This window comes from Phyllobates terribilis, unplaced genomic scaffold (assembly GCF_046119375.1).
Source record: "Phyllobates terribilis strain yellow unplaced genomic scaffold, ASM4611937v1 Scaffold_9__5_contigs__length_417890890, whole genome shotgun sequence".
NCBI lineage: Eukaryota > Metazoa > Chordata > Amphibia > Anura > Dendrobatidae > Phyllobates > Phyllobates terribilis.
Window position 1 is genome coordinate 190,968,567 of NW_027362769.1, and position 14,931 is coordinate 190,983,497.

At 53.1% G+C, this 14,931-nt stretch overlaps 1 protein-coding gene across 1 annotated transcript in view; it reads right to left on the reverse strand.

The window, feature by feature from the left end:
• Window positions 1-12,442: 12,442 nt before the first annotated feature.
• The window catches only part of LOC141161965 (protein mono-ADP-ribosyltransferase PARP14-like), a 41,721-nt gene continuing 39,232 nt past the window's right edge, over window positions 12,443-14,931 (reverse strand). Inside the window, exon 17 of the mRNA XM_073647553.1 lies at window positions 12,443-13,736. Coding sequence (XP_073503654.1) covers window positions 13,453-13,736 — 284 coding nt within the window. The 3' untranslated portion in view covers window positions 12,443-13,452. The remainder of the gene's footprint in view (window positions 13,737-14,931) is intronic.

The window sequence follows — 14,931 nt, forward strand, 5'->3', positions numbered from 1 at the left end:
CCTCCTTCTTCTCAGGTTGGTTGGGAGGGCTCAAGGGATTCCTCCAACAAGTTTGTCTAGTAATAGGAGGCCTACTAGTATTGGGCCTGGTGGTCCTGTGCTGCATAGTCCCCTTATATAGAGAAATATACTTTTTTGAACAAGCCTGACCAGACCCCCCCCATGATAAAGTCCAATTGAAAGATTCAGTTTAGGATCAGTTGGGAGAACTCCATGTGTCATTCAGGATAGGGCTCGATTGTCTGGGGGCGTCCCATAAGGGGGCAGCTTCTAAGATGATTGGGTGAAGAAATCCACCTCCCCTCTCCCCACACATGGACAGTCTCAAAGGCCCCGAAGCAAAGGAAAGCTTAGTGTTTAGGGGGGAATGTCGGGGTAAAAGAGAATATATATATTTGTAACTTTTATACTTTTGTAACTTTTATACGCTTTTTTTGCTAATGTACTAACCACCATTTTGTGTCGTATAACAATAAGCTTTCCTTGCTACGTAATACTCAAATCGAAACTTAAACTAAGACAGTTCCAGTGTTGCCAAGACTTATTTCAGAGAAACGAAACAAGATTATAAGCTGACGGCTGCAATATCTGCCCAGAGACTGAGATAAGGAGATGTGGACCAATCAGGAGTGGCCAGACATTGGACTTTCATGGCTTACCCCGCTCCGGACAACCCCTATCCCCTCCCCATTATGCAGTGTATTTAGATTTGTGCATGTAAAAAATAAATTCAGAACATTGCTGAGGACGTTGTCTGTAGTAGCCTTCTGAGCATGCTCTGAGTTTGAACCAGCTTGTTGTCTGACTCATTCTTTGAATGGTTGACCCATGCTCATAGTTTGAATTTGGAGTGACTGGAGGACGAGTGGAATGTCATCACGACCCCCACAGCTCCATGCAGGTGCCCCATATAATGCCCCATGCAGATGCCCCATATAATGCTCCATGCAGATGCCCCATGCAGATGCCCCATATAATACCCCATGCAGATGCCCCATATAATGCTCCATGCAGATGCCCCATATAATGCCCCATGCAGATGCCCCATATAATGCTCCATGTAGATGCCCCATATAATGCCCCATGCAGGTGCCCCTTATAATGCCCCATGCAGATGCCCAATATAATGCCCCATGCAGATGCCCCATATAATACCCCATGCAGGTGCCCCATATAATGCTCTATATAATGCTCCGTGCAGATGCCCCATATAATGCTCCATGCTGATGCCCCATATAACGCTCCATGCTGATGCCCCATATAACGCTCCATGCAGATGCCCCATATAACGCTCCATGCAGATGCCCCATATAACGCTCCATGCAGATGCCCCATATAACGCTCCATGCAGGTGCCCCATATAACGCTCCATGCAGGTGCCCCATATAACACCCCATGCAGGTGCCCCATATAACGCCCCATGCAGATGCCCCATATAACGCCCCATGCAGATGCCCCATATAACGCCCCATGCAGATGCCCCATATAACGCCCCATGCAGATGCCGCATATAACGCTCCATGCAGATGCCCCATATAATGCTCCATGCAGATGCCCCATATAACGCTCCATGCAGATGCCCCATATAACGCTCCATGCAGATGCCCCATATAACGCTCCATGCAGATGCCCCATATAACGCTCCATGCAGGTGCCCCATATAACGCTCCATGCAGATGCCCCATATAACGCTCCATGCAGATGCCCCATATAACGCTCCATGCAGATGCCCCATATAACGCTCCATGCAGGTGCCCCATATAACGCTCCATGCAGATGCCCCATATAACGCTCCATGCAGATGCCCCATATAACGCTCCATGCAGATGCCCCATATAACGCTCCATGCAGATGCCCCATATAACGCTCCATGCAGATGCCTCATATAACGCTCCATGCAGATGCCCCATATAACGCTCCATGCAGGTGCCCCATATAATGCTCCATGCAGATGCCCCATATAACGCCCCATGCAGATGCCCCATATAACGCTCCATGCAGATGCCCCATATAACGCTCCATGTAGATGCCCCATATACCGCTCCATGCAGATGCCCCATATAATGCCCGATGCAGATGCCCCATATAATGCTCCATGCAGATGCGCCATATAACGCTCCATGCAGATGCCCCATATAATGCCCCATGCAGATGCCCCATATAATGCCCCATGCAGATGCCCCATATAACGCTCCATGCAGATGCCCCATATAACGCCCCATGCAGATGCCCCATATAACGCCCCATGCAGATGCCCAATATAACGCTCCATGCAGATGCCCCATATAACGCCCCATGCAGATGCCCCATATAACGCTCCATGCAGATGCCCCATATAACGCTCCATGCAGATGCCCCATATAATGCTCCATGCAGATGCCCCATATAACGCTCCATGCAGATGCCCCATATAACGCTCCATGCAGATGCCTCATATAACGCTCCATGCAGATGCCCCATATAACGCTCCATGCAGGTGCCCCATATAACGCTCCATGCAGATGCCCCATATAACGCTCCATGCAGATGCCCCATATAACGCTCCATGCAGATGCCCCATATAACGCTCCATGCAGGTGCCCCATATAAAGCTCCATGCAGATGCCCCATATAACGCTCCATGCAGATGCCCCATATAACGCTCCATGCAGATGCCCCATATAACGCTCCATGCAGATGCCCCATATAACGCTCCATGCAGATGCCTCATATAACGCTTCCATGCAGATGCCCCATATAACGCTCCATGCAGGTGCCCCATATAATGCTCCATGCAGATGCCCCATATAACGCTCCATGCAGGTGCCCCATATAATGCTCCATGCAGATGCCCCATATAACGCTCCATGCAGGTGCCCCATATAATGCTCCATGCAGATGCCCCATATAACGCTCCATGCAGGTGCCCCATATAATGCTCCATGCAGATGCCCCATATAACGCTCCATGCAGGTGCCCCATATAATGCTCCATGCAGATGCCCCATATAACGCTCCATGCAGATGCCCCATATAACGCCCCATGCAGATGCCCCATATAACGCTCCATGCAGGTGCCCCATATAACGCCCCATGCAGATGCCCCATATAACGCTCCATGCAGATGCCCCATATAACGCTCCATGCAGATGCCTCATATAACGCTCCATGCAGATGCCCCATATAACGCTCCATGCAGGTGCCCCATATAACGCTCCATGCAGATGCCCCATATAACGCCCCATGCAGATGCCCCATATAACGCTCCATGCAGATGCCCCATATAACGCTCCATGTAGATGCCCCATATACCGCTCCATGCAGATGCCCCATATAATGCCCGATGCAGATGCCCCATATAATGCTCCATGCAGATGCGCCATATAACGCTCCATGCAGATGCCCCATATAATGCCCCATGCAGATGCCCCATATAATGCCCCATGCAGATGCCCCATATAACGCTCCATGCAGATGCCCCATATAACGCCCCATGCAGATGCCCCATATAACGCCCCATGCAGATGCCCAATATAACGCTCCATGCAGATGCCCCATATAACGCCCCATGCAGATGCCCCATATAACGCTCCATGCAGATGCCCCATATAACGCTCCATGCAGATGCCCCATATAATGCTCCATGCAGATGCCCCATATAACGCTCCATGCAGGTGCCCCATATAACGCTCCATGCAGATGCCCCATATAACGCTCCATGCAGATGCCCCATATAACGCTCCATGCAGATGCCCCATATAACGCTCCATGCAGGTGCCCCATATAAAGCTCCATGCAGATGCCCCATATAACGCTCCATGCAGATGCCCCATATAACGCTCCATGCAGATGCCCCATATAACGCTCCATGCAGATGCCCCATATAACGCTCCATGCAGATGCCTCATATAACGCTTCCATGCAGATGCCCCATATAACGCTCCATGCAGGTGCCCCATATAATGCTCCATGCAGATGCCCCATATAACGCTCCATGCAGGTGCCCCATATAATGCTCCATGCAGATGCCCCATATAACGCTCCATGCAGGTGCCCCATATAATGCTCCATGCAGATTCCCCATATAACGCTCCATGCAGGTGCCCCATATAACGCTCCATGCAGGTGCCCCATATAATGCTCCATGCAGATGCCCCATATAACGCTCCATGCAGATGCCCCATATAACGCCCCATGCAGATGCCCCATATAACGCTCCATGCAGGTGCCCCATATAATGCTCCATGCAGATGCCCCATATAACGCTCCATGCAGGTGCCCCATATAATGCTCCATGCAGGTGCCCCATATAATGCTCCATGCAGATGCCCCATATAACGCTCCATGCAGATGCCCCATATAACGCCCCATGCAGATGCCCCATATAACGCTCCATGCAGGTGCCCCATATAATGCTCCATGCAGATGCCCCACATAACGCTCTATGCAGGTGCCCCATATAATGCTCCATGCAGATGCCTCCATACATAAAAAAAATGTAAAAAAATAAAATACTCCCCTCACTTCTCACCTGCTGCCGCTGCTCCGGACTCCTCAGCGTCGCCGGCGTCTTCCTGCTCTGCGCTGTGACGTCTCAGGAGAGAGCGCGGTGGAAAGACGTCACCGCACCCTCTGACCTGAGACGTCACTGTGGAGCAGCCGCGGAAGAGACCGGAGCTGCTGTGGAGGCACCGGTAGAGGTAAGTATTGTGCCGGGGCCCTGAGCAAGTGGGTGGGAGCGGGTGCGTACACCTGCACCACACCGCTCACGGGTCCCATAGCACGCCAGGGTGCCTGACTGCAAGTGGGTCCCTCCACCTGCTCAGGGCCCCGGCACTTGCCGGGGTGTGCCGGGTGCTGACGCCAGGCCTGGTCACAGGGCTGCAGAGTTAGGTCACGGCCCCACTGTCAGTATTCAGTCAGTATTCGGTCAGTATTATTTCTCAGGAGTGGGAGTAAAAAACCAGGTGACAATCAGGAAAAAGGTATAATAGAAACAAGTCACCAATTCTGTATTTATCACCCCCTCCTGAGAACAAATACTGACGGAATACTGACCGAATACTGACAGTGGGGCTGCGGCCTGAGGTAAAAATCAGTGTGCAGTAATAGGAAATGGAAGGTGAAAAGTGGAGGAATCAGATGGAGGGCGACATCCACAGCACGAGGCGGCGATCAATGTCATATACATAGAGTAATGAACAGTAACTACAGGAAGAGCCAAACATGGACGGTATATAGCAACAAGCTATAAGGGGGGACACAAAGTGGAGGGTGGGCATCCGAGACGAGGTCCATATATCAGAGATGAGACTCCACATGAAGATAACGATGGCGCTTACCTATATGTGCTCCTCCTGCGCCACCTCCAACGCGTTTTGGTGCAAGCCTTCGTCAGGTTGTGACGTCAGACTAGCAGGGGGCATGATTAATCATGCGGTTGGATGCTTGCTCCCATGACCTGCACCGCCCTCCAGCTGACGCGGTGGTTGATGTGTCGCCTCCTTCAGGATTACCCGCATACGCCACCAATCTGCGGGATTTAATACGTAGGATATGTTGTTAAAAGGCCAATGGGAGCATAAATGATGCCCCTGCTGGTCTGATGCCAGCCCCTCACAAAGGCTTGCGCCGAAACGCGCGTTGGGGCTGATGCCTTATTAGCAGGCGGAGCACATCGGACCCCGATGATCGAGGTAAGCGCCATTGTCTCATCTCTGATATACTGACCTCGCCTCAGATGCCCACGCTCCACTTTGTAGGTTTTCTTGATTTGTGGGGTAATTGGAGCCGCTGTACCACTATTTGCTTCTTTTATGTCTATGATTTCCCTCTTATTATCTCGGGAATATATTTATATATATATTGTTTTATGGCACCTTTATCTCCCCTCTTATACATCTTGTGTGTTACCTTTTTGGTTTACCTGATCCTATAGATAACGGGGACATCTGAAGGCCTAAGATCTGAGAGTCCGACTACAAGTAAAACCCCGGAGACAGCGAGGAGGTCGCCACCGACAGAAAACCATCTGATGGTCTCCATATACAATGGCGGCAGAAGCCCCCAGAGATCATGAACATCCACAGAGCAATCACCTCATCTCATGGAGAACAGTCCTGGTGTCATCTCCACACCGTAGTGCGCAGCGTGGACAGGACCAGCAATGGCTGCCGGTGACTGGTACAGAGATGCTGGAGTGTACGGCCTGTAGGACATTGCACGACTCGTGCACCTAAATCTGTCCAACCCCAGACAGGAAATCAGCGAAGCCTCAGGACACTATGGCCGCCCCTTGTGCTCGGAAATGGTTTTCTTGAAAGGTGAGTCCTTCTCGTTCTCTGCATTGTTATAAAGGTCGTTATGTGCAGGAAAAATGATCTTCAGACTCATAAAATTGTATATATTTCATAAAAGCAAAAAAGTCACAATCTCTGCCCCCATAGTCGCAATCTCTGCCCCCATAGTCGCAATCTCTGCCCCCATAGTCGCAATCTCTGCCACCATAGTCGCAATCTCTGCCCCCATAGTCACAATCCCTGCCCCCATAGTCACAATCCCTGCTCCTATAGTCACAATCCCTGTCCTCATAGTCACAATCCCTGCCCCCATAGTCACAATCCCTGCTCTTATAGTCACAATCCCTGTCCTCATAGTCACAATCCTTGTCCTCAGTCACAATCCCTGTCCCCATAGTCACAATCCCTGCCTCCATAGTAATCGCCTCTACGGTGGAGGACCATTTTGAGAAGACCCTGGTTGTGAATTGCTCGATGCTCCCCAGAATGGCCGAGTCTCCGATCAGAACCATCATACATGTGGGAGCCCCCCACACGCTCCGACCCCCCGCAGATCGTCCGTTATCAGTCAGACAGACCTTATATAATAATTGCTGAGATAATTTAACCCCTTCCTGACATGCGCAGAACATGGACGGCGCAGCAGGCAGTGTGCTGACCACCAGACATGTGCAGCAGACCATCAGCGAGTGTCAGCGGTGCATTATAGCCCCCGCTCTGCCGCTCCGGCTCTGCCGGTGACTTGTAGGGCGGCGCTCCTTCTCTGCCGGTGACTTGTAAGGCGGCGCTCCTTCTCTGCCGGTGACTTGTAGGGCGGCGCTCCTTCTCTGCCGGTGACTTGTAGGGCGGCGCTCCTTCTCTGCCGGTGACTTGTAGGGCGGCGCTCCTTCTCTGCCGGTGACTTGTAGGGCGGCGCTCCTTCTCTGCCGATGACTTGTAGGGCGGCGCTCCTTCTCTGCCGGTGACTTGTAGGGCGGCGCTCCTTCTCTGCCGGTGACTTGTAGGGCGGCGCTCCTTCTCTGCCGGTGACTTGTAGGGCGGCGCTCCTTCTCTGCCGGTGACTTGTAGGGCGGCGCTCCTTCTCTGCCGGTGACTTGTAGGGCGGCGCTCCTTCTCTGCCGGTGACTTGTAGGGCGGCGCTCCTTCTCTGCCGGTGACTTGTAGGGCGGCGCTCCTTCTCTGAGCCCATCGATACCCTGTGATTGCCATAGCTCGGTGCTGATGGAAGCCATGATGCCCAGGAATGGCCTCGGGATACAGCGGCCTGTGCCGTACGCGGGGTCTAATACCCTGCAATATAATATGGGGGGAACTAGACCAGCAATCAGAAAACTGAACGTTCTTGTTGCTGACAAAGCACAAAAGTAGACAAACTCCAAAAAATGAATAGAGATCTTTGAGAAATACAAAAGAAAGTATAAGAAAAGGAATAAAAAAGTCGAATATAAAAAAATGTCATCACTGAAAACGTCATCTCGTCCCACAAAACAAATCGTCACAAGTTACTCTGCGGGCGAAAGAATGAACGAGCGACGGCTCCAGGACACAGCGCTGCGAAAGCAAATCACTAAAGGTAAGTAAGCAGATTTATGGGGGTGGTAGCCTGACCTTGGTGGAGTGAGGACCCTCACTGATCTGCCCCGTGGAGCCAGGCACCTTACATGGACGACTTCTACCTAATTTACCTCTGGTGGTCTGGAGACAGCAGCCTCGGACCCTCGCTACCCCGGAGGTGCGCAGAACAGCAGTACTGAGCCGCTTGTCACTCACTCATCCCCACATGGCTCGCTCATCTTCGGCTGCAATGACGCCAATGCCCAATCTGTCTGCTGGCGCACGAGTAATCACCAAGTGCCTTGGTGAAACGGAGCATGGAGATTTCACCCTGATCATCGATGGCCAAGGAAAATGAGGTGACAAAATAATATCCAGACGAGGGCAACCAGGAAGCTCGGCCCAGGAGGAGCTTCGGCCAGTGGCATGATAATGCCCCGTCTCATGCTGCACATAACACATCTGCATCTCTGGCTGATATGGGCATAAAAGGGGACAAACTTATGGTGTGACCCCCATGCTCCCCTGACCTCTACCCCATTCAGAACCTCTGGAGCATCATCAAAAGGAGTGTCTATGATGGCGGGAGGCAGTTCACATCTAAGCAACAGCTCTGGGAGGGTATTCTGTCCTCATGCAAAACAATTGAAGCAGAAACCATCCAAAACCTGACAAATTCAATGGACGAGAGAGTTCAGAAGCTCCTTTCCAACAAGGGGTCCTATGTGAAAATGTAACATCACCTAGAATAAAGTTTTGAGGTGAAAACTGTTTGATTTCAGTGTGTAATAACCTGCTAATGCTTAGAATTTCACAAATGACCATTTTTTTGTTATTAAAATGAAAAGGTTGAAAACTCTGCTGTGCAGAATAATTTGGAACATGCATTTTGAGGGCAGTTTGAGTGTTTTATTCTTTTAAAAATATCCTGTTCTCATAGGTGTAGCGTCGGCGTCCCTGCCTCCTGCTAGGCAGTGACGCTGTTCCCCTCACCTCTCTGCTCCGTGCCCGACGGCTTCCTCCCGCTCTGCTTGCAGCGCCCGCTCTCCCCCGGTCACTGTGCTTGGGGCGCGCGCGCTTCCCCTCTCTTAAAGGGGCCGCGCGCGCCGCCCTAAGGAGTCCCCGGCCAATGGCCGGAGGATCCCTCCATATATGGGGCACCTCCTCCAAAGTGGAGGTGCCCGAGCAATGTTGTTGCCCTGTTCACTACTTTGCTTCAGCCCTCAGGTCCCGTATCCAGTTACCTTCCAGTTACCTGCCAGTTTGCTGTCTGATTCCTGCCTGTTATCCGCTTACCTGCTTGCTTGCCTGAGGTCCGACGGTCTGCCTACCGACTCCTGTCAGTCTGTCTATGGACCAGCTCGCCCGCTCACCTGGGAGTGCTCATCTGCTACCTGCCTGTTAGCCTACCTGGAGGCTCCGCCGTCACGTGCTGTGACCACCTGCCAGTCCAGAGACTTCTGCCCGCTCACCTGGGAGCGCTCATCTGCTACCTGCCTGTTAGCCTACCTGGAGGCTCCGCCGTCACGTGCTGTGACCACCTGCCAGTCCAGAGACTCTTGCCCGCTCACCTGGGAGCGCTCATCTGCTACCTGCCTGTTAGCCTACCTGGAGGCTCCGCCGTCACGTGCTGTGACCACCTGCTTATCCAGAGACTCTCGCCAGCTCACCTGGGAGCACTCATCTGCCATCTGCCTGCTAGCCTACCTGGAGGCTCCGCCGTCACAGGTCGTACCTACCCTTTACCCAGTGACTGTCCCGGGCACTTACCGTGCCCTCCTGCCCGTTTACCCAGAGACTGTCTCGGTCACTTGCCGTGCCCTCCTGCCCGTTTACCCTGAGACTGTCCCGGTCACCTGCTGTGATTGCCTGCCTGTCTTCCCTGGTCGCCACCCGCTTCCTTACAAGGACCGCCCCCTTGTATAAGTTGCTCAGTGGTTCCGCCTCCCAGACCCGTTACAATAGGCAGTTTGTACAAAAACCTTTCAATTGTCCTCGAATAGTTATCTGACTGGAAAATTACAATGACTGCAAATCATATAGGGAATTTGGGAAAATCTGAGAAAATATTATTTGCATAATAATTTGGAACACAGTGTATACGGCATTGGGTACTGGGCACTAGATACGGCATTGGGTACTGGGCACTATATACGGCATTGGGTACTGGGCACTATATACGGCATTGGGTACTGGGCACTATATACGGCATTGGGTACTGGGCACTATATACGGCACTGCGTACTGGGCACTATATATGGCATTGCGTACTGGGCACTATATACGGCATTGGGTACTGGGCACTATATACGGCATTGGGTACTGGGCACTATGTACGGCATTGCGTGCTGGGCACTATGTACAGCATTGGGTACTGGGCACTATATACGGCATTGCGTACTGGGCACTATATACGGCATTGGGTACTGGGCACTATATACGGCATTGGGTACTGGGCACTATGTACGGCACTGCGTGCTGGGCACTATGTACGGCATTGCGTGCTGGGCACTATGTACGGCATTGCGTGCTGGGCACTATGTACGGCACTGCGTACTGGGCACTATGTACGGCACTGCGTGCTGGGCACTATATACGGCATTGGGTACTGGGCACTATGTACGGCACTGCGTGCTGGGCACTATGTACGGCATTGCGTGCTGGGCACTATGTACGGCATTGCGTGCTGGGCACTATGTACGGCACTGCGTGCTGGGCACTATGTACGGCACTGCGTACTGGGCACTATGTACGGCATTGGGCGGTAATTTGTGGGGTGAAAGTTGTCACAGCAGCCAGAGATGATTTCCACTTTTTGGGGATTTCGGCAGTTTTTGGCACTGTAGGGGCTGAACTTACGATTGTAATAAATGTAATTTTTCATTTTCACGTCTCAATGTTCTAAACTTTTGAAAAGCGCCAAAATAGGGTCATTTGTGGGGGTTTCTGCTGTTAAGCACCCCGGGGTCTCTGCAAAGCGACATGGTGTCCTGAGCCGGCCGTGAGCCCAAGAGCAGGTGCCACCACATACGGGCAAACAGCAGAAACTGCGCCATTTCTGTGAAACACCCGAAGGGTTAACACTTCCTGAATGCGGTTCTGAATATTTCACTTTTGGGGATTTTCTTACATATCAACGTCGCCTCAGATGTGAACGGGTCGGTAATAAACCGGTTCTGTAAATTTTGTTGAAAAAAAAAATGAAAACTTTCTGCTGCACTTTTAAGCCTTCCAACATCCTCACAATATAAATGAGAGGTAAGAAATGATTCTGACATAAAGCAGATCCGCGGGAACGCTGTGCAGTGACCGCGGGGCGGTGGGACCGCAGGATCGTGGGACCGTGGGGCAGAGGGACCGCAGGATCGAGGGACCGCAGGATCGTGGGACTTCAGGGCGGAGGGACTGCAGGATCGTGGGACCGCAGGGCGGAGGGACCGCAGGATCGTGGGACCGCGGGGCGGAGGGACTGCAGGATCGTGGGACCGCAGGGCGGAGGGACCGCAGGATCGTGGGACCGCGGGGCGGAGGGACTGCAGGATCGTGGGACCGCAGGGCGGAGGGACCGCAGGATCGTTGGACCGCAGGGCGGAGGGACTGCAGGATCGTGGGACCGCAGGGCGGAGGGACCGCAGGATCGTGGGACTGCGGGGCGGAGGGACTGCAGGATCGTGGGACCGCAGGATCATGGGACCGCGGGGCGGAGGGACCGCAGGATCGTGGGACCGCAGGGCGGAGGGACTGCAGGATCGTGGGACCGCAGGATCGTGGGACCGCAGGGCGGAGGGACCGCAGGATCGTGGGACCGCAGGGCGGTGGGACCGCAGGATCGTGGGACCGCAGGGCGGAGGGACCGCAGGATTGTGGGACCGCAGGGCGGAGGGACTGCAGGATTGTGGGACCGTAGGATCGTGGGACCGCAGGGCGGAGGGACTGCAGGATTGTGGGACCGCAGGATTGTGGGACCGCAGGATCGTGGGACCGCAGGGCGGAGGGACCGCAGGGCGGAGGGACCGCAGGATCGTGGGACCGCAGGATCGTGGGACCGCAGGATCGTGGGACCGCAGGGCGGAGGGACCGCAGGATCGTGGGACCGCAGGATCGTGGGACCACAGGATCGTGGGACCACAGGATCGTGGGACCGCTGGACGATGGGATCGAATGAAGGATTGAAATGGAACGTTACACAATTGCGAATTCTCACAATTTTTGCTGAATTTCTGATCTTGTCACACATAAAAGGCAACTATTACTGACCTAAATTCATTTCTATTATGAAATGTTACAGAATCCCCCAATCTCAGAATCACTGGGACCAGATGATGAAGACTGTCAGGAAGGTGAACACTGGCTGTGGCACGAAGGGGTTAAAAGGCACAGGAAGTGCGAGCGTGCGGCGCATTCTTACAGCGGCTGCCGCCACCGGCGCCCGTCCTTCTACCCGTCCATAAGGAGGACTCTGCGACATCACTAGGCCGTGTCAGCATTACAGGACGCAGTGCTAGGACACCCCAGAGTGTTACCAGCGTCTTTACAATTCTCACCGTGGCGCTATTTCCCGGGTGTGAGCGCCGCGGTCTCCTTGGGCGCCGGACGCTCGCTACCACACTGTCAGGCTATATAAACTTTATTGAGATATTGCACATATCGTCACAGTGTGTCGGTGAAGCAGTAACAGACTGGCAGTAAAATAGGCCGGGGCATCTCTATAAGGCACAATGCGGTGATGAGACGCACGGAGGGAGGGAGAACCGCAGCCAGCAGAGACCCCGTGCCCATGATTGTAAGCTCTGCGGCCCAGTTCCTTCCCAGCAGACATACGTCCATACAGCAGCGTCTACCCGATCAGCTCCGTGTGCGCCTACAGCTCGTCCATACACCCTGCTAGGATCCCACACGGCCCTGAGATCTCGCCACCTGTTTAGTAAAAAGGAGGGAGTACTCCCTTATTAAAGTGGCGCTCCGCCTGAGACCGGAGTAGTAAATCAAAGGAAACCAAAATCATTGGTACATAGAGACCGTCAGCAAGCTGCTGTAGACAGATCTATACCTCTAGTAACGTCTCTGAATCCTCCAATGCCTTCGACTTCCAGGGACGTGGTGTGAATAGTGCCACTGATGTCCCCGTATCCGTGCCCACCCATGGAGCTGGCCTGCGACACGTGAGCAGGGGGTAAGGTGGGCTCACTGATATTGTACGGAAGTAGCCGTACCTCCGGATTTCTCTGACATTCCCCTAAGTGACCGGTGACGGCTACTGCCGGGAGTTGCCCATGTCCTACTGAATCCGGGAAGCTCCATGGACCGGGGCTGCCCATGAGGATGTCCACACTAAGATCTGTCCAGCAGGGGCAAAAATATACATAAAGGTGTCATAAACAAGCAGAAAAAAGGTAAGGAAGGGATACCGACGCAGAGACCACCAGAGAGGCGTTCAGGGGTCCACATTGGGGAAAGGGTCCAGAACAAGTTCAATTTCTCCTAAATGCTGGTCGCCATGAAGAACTAGGATATAACAAGTAATGGTCTGAGGGGTTGAGGTTCGCGGAGCCCTGTGGCCGCTGGCTGGCAGCGAGATCCAGGCCTGGGACCAGCGATGTCCCCCTGTACATGGCGGTCACTCAGCAGAAGGTGATGTGGTACTCGGGGTACGCTTGGATGTCACTGAATATGATGAACATGGTGGGCCTAGCCAGGTTATCGGTGACGCTGTTGTACAGGTCGGTGGCATTAGCTGTGTTCTTGGCCGGTGGAGCCACCATTCCCTTTTGGCCGGCACAGAACTCTCCGGTGAGGACCCGGGCCAGGTACAGGTGCTTGTGGCCTCTGGCATCAGCCGGAGAGAAGCTCTGGGCAGAGTAACTTGCGGCCACAGCAAAGTAGGTTCCGTTTCCATACATGGCGGCTGTGAGGAGACAAAACAAGTGTCATGACTGTAGATGCAGACTCTCACGGGTTACATACAAACCAGGAGACACAAACACCTGAACCCAACAGGTCCCTGTTCAGACTAGGAAAGTCCCTAATCTGATCCTAAGTATACGCAATGGCGCCCGCACTCAACGTCGACTTACCCTGAATGTCCTGATCTGCACTCTCTCTATAAACAATGTGCAACACTAAAACAATAATAACTATAAAGTGAAATGAACGTGTTCACACAGACACACAGGAAAGACAGACAAAAACAAGAAGAACCAAACAACAAACACAATACATGAAAAACCTCCCAGACCCCAAATGTAAAGAATTGGAAGGGTACTGGGGAGGAAGACTCACAAACAAACCAAAGGAAAAGCAACAGAAATTAACTAGGTCAGATAATCCCTAGCTGAGGAGCTGGATCTCCAAATACCATCTGTCTTGTAATGTAGCCAGCAAAGATGCAGATGCAAGGTGAGAATAAAGAGCCCGTCCGAAGAATTGATAGGACAGAACCAAACTGGGAAGTGAGAGACACCGAAACAGAAGCAACCAAAGAAAGGAAAGAAAAGACTAAAGAACCATCAGCAGATGGACAGAGAGCAAACAGGCTAGGGCTCAGCCGAAAGGGAGACCAACCACACAGCAAGAGGTCACCAGATCGAGTCACGAAACCAAGGCATGACAACGAGAGTGAGCAAAACACAACTCCGCGCATGAGACTGGAGGAAAGCAGGCAAAGAGCGACAGACCGAACGCAGAGAGACCCCGGGCCAGGCAAAGAGCGAAAGACCGAACGCAGAGAGCCCCCGGGCCAGGCAAAGAGCGAAAGACTGAACGCAGAGAGCCCCCGGGCCAGGCACAGAGCGCAGAGCAAACGCAGAGAGACCCCGGGCCAGGCAAAGAGCAACAGACCGAACGCAGAGAGACCCCGGGCCAGGCAAAGAGCAACAGACCGAAAGCAGAGAGACCCCGGGCCAGGCAAAGAGCAACAGACCGAAAGCAGAGAGACCCCGAGCCAGGCAAAGAGCGACAGACAGAACGCAGAGAGACCCCGGGCCAGGCAAAGAGCAACAGACAGAAGGCAGAGAGACCCCGGGCCAGGCAAAGAGCGACAGACCGAACGCAGAGAGACCCCGGGCCAGGCAAAGAGCGACAGACTGAATGCAGAGAGACCC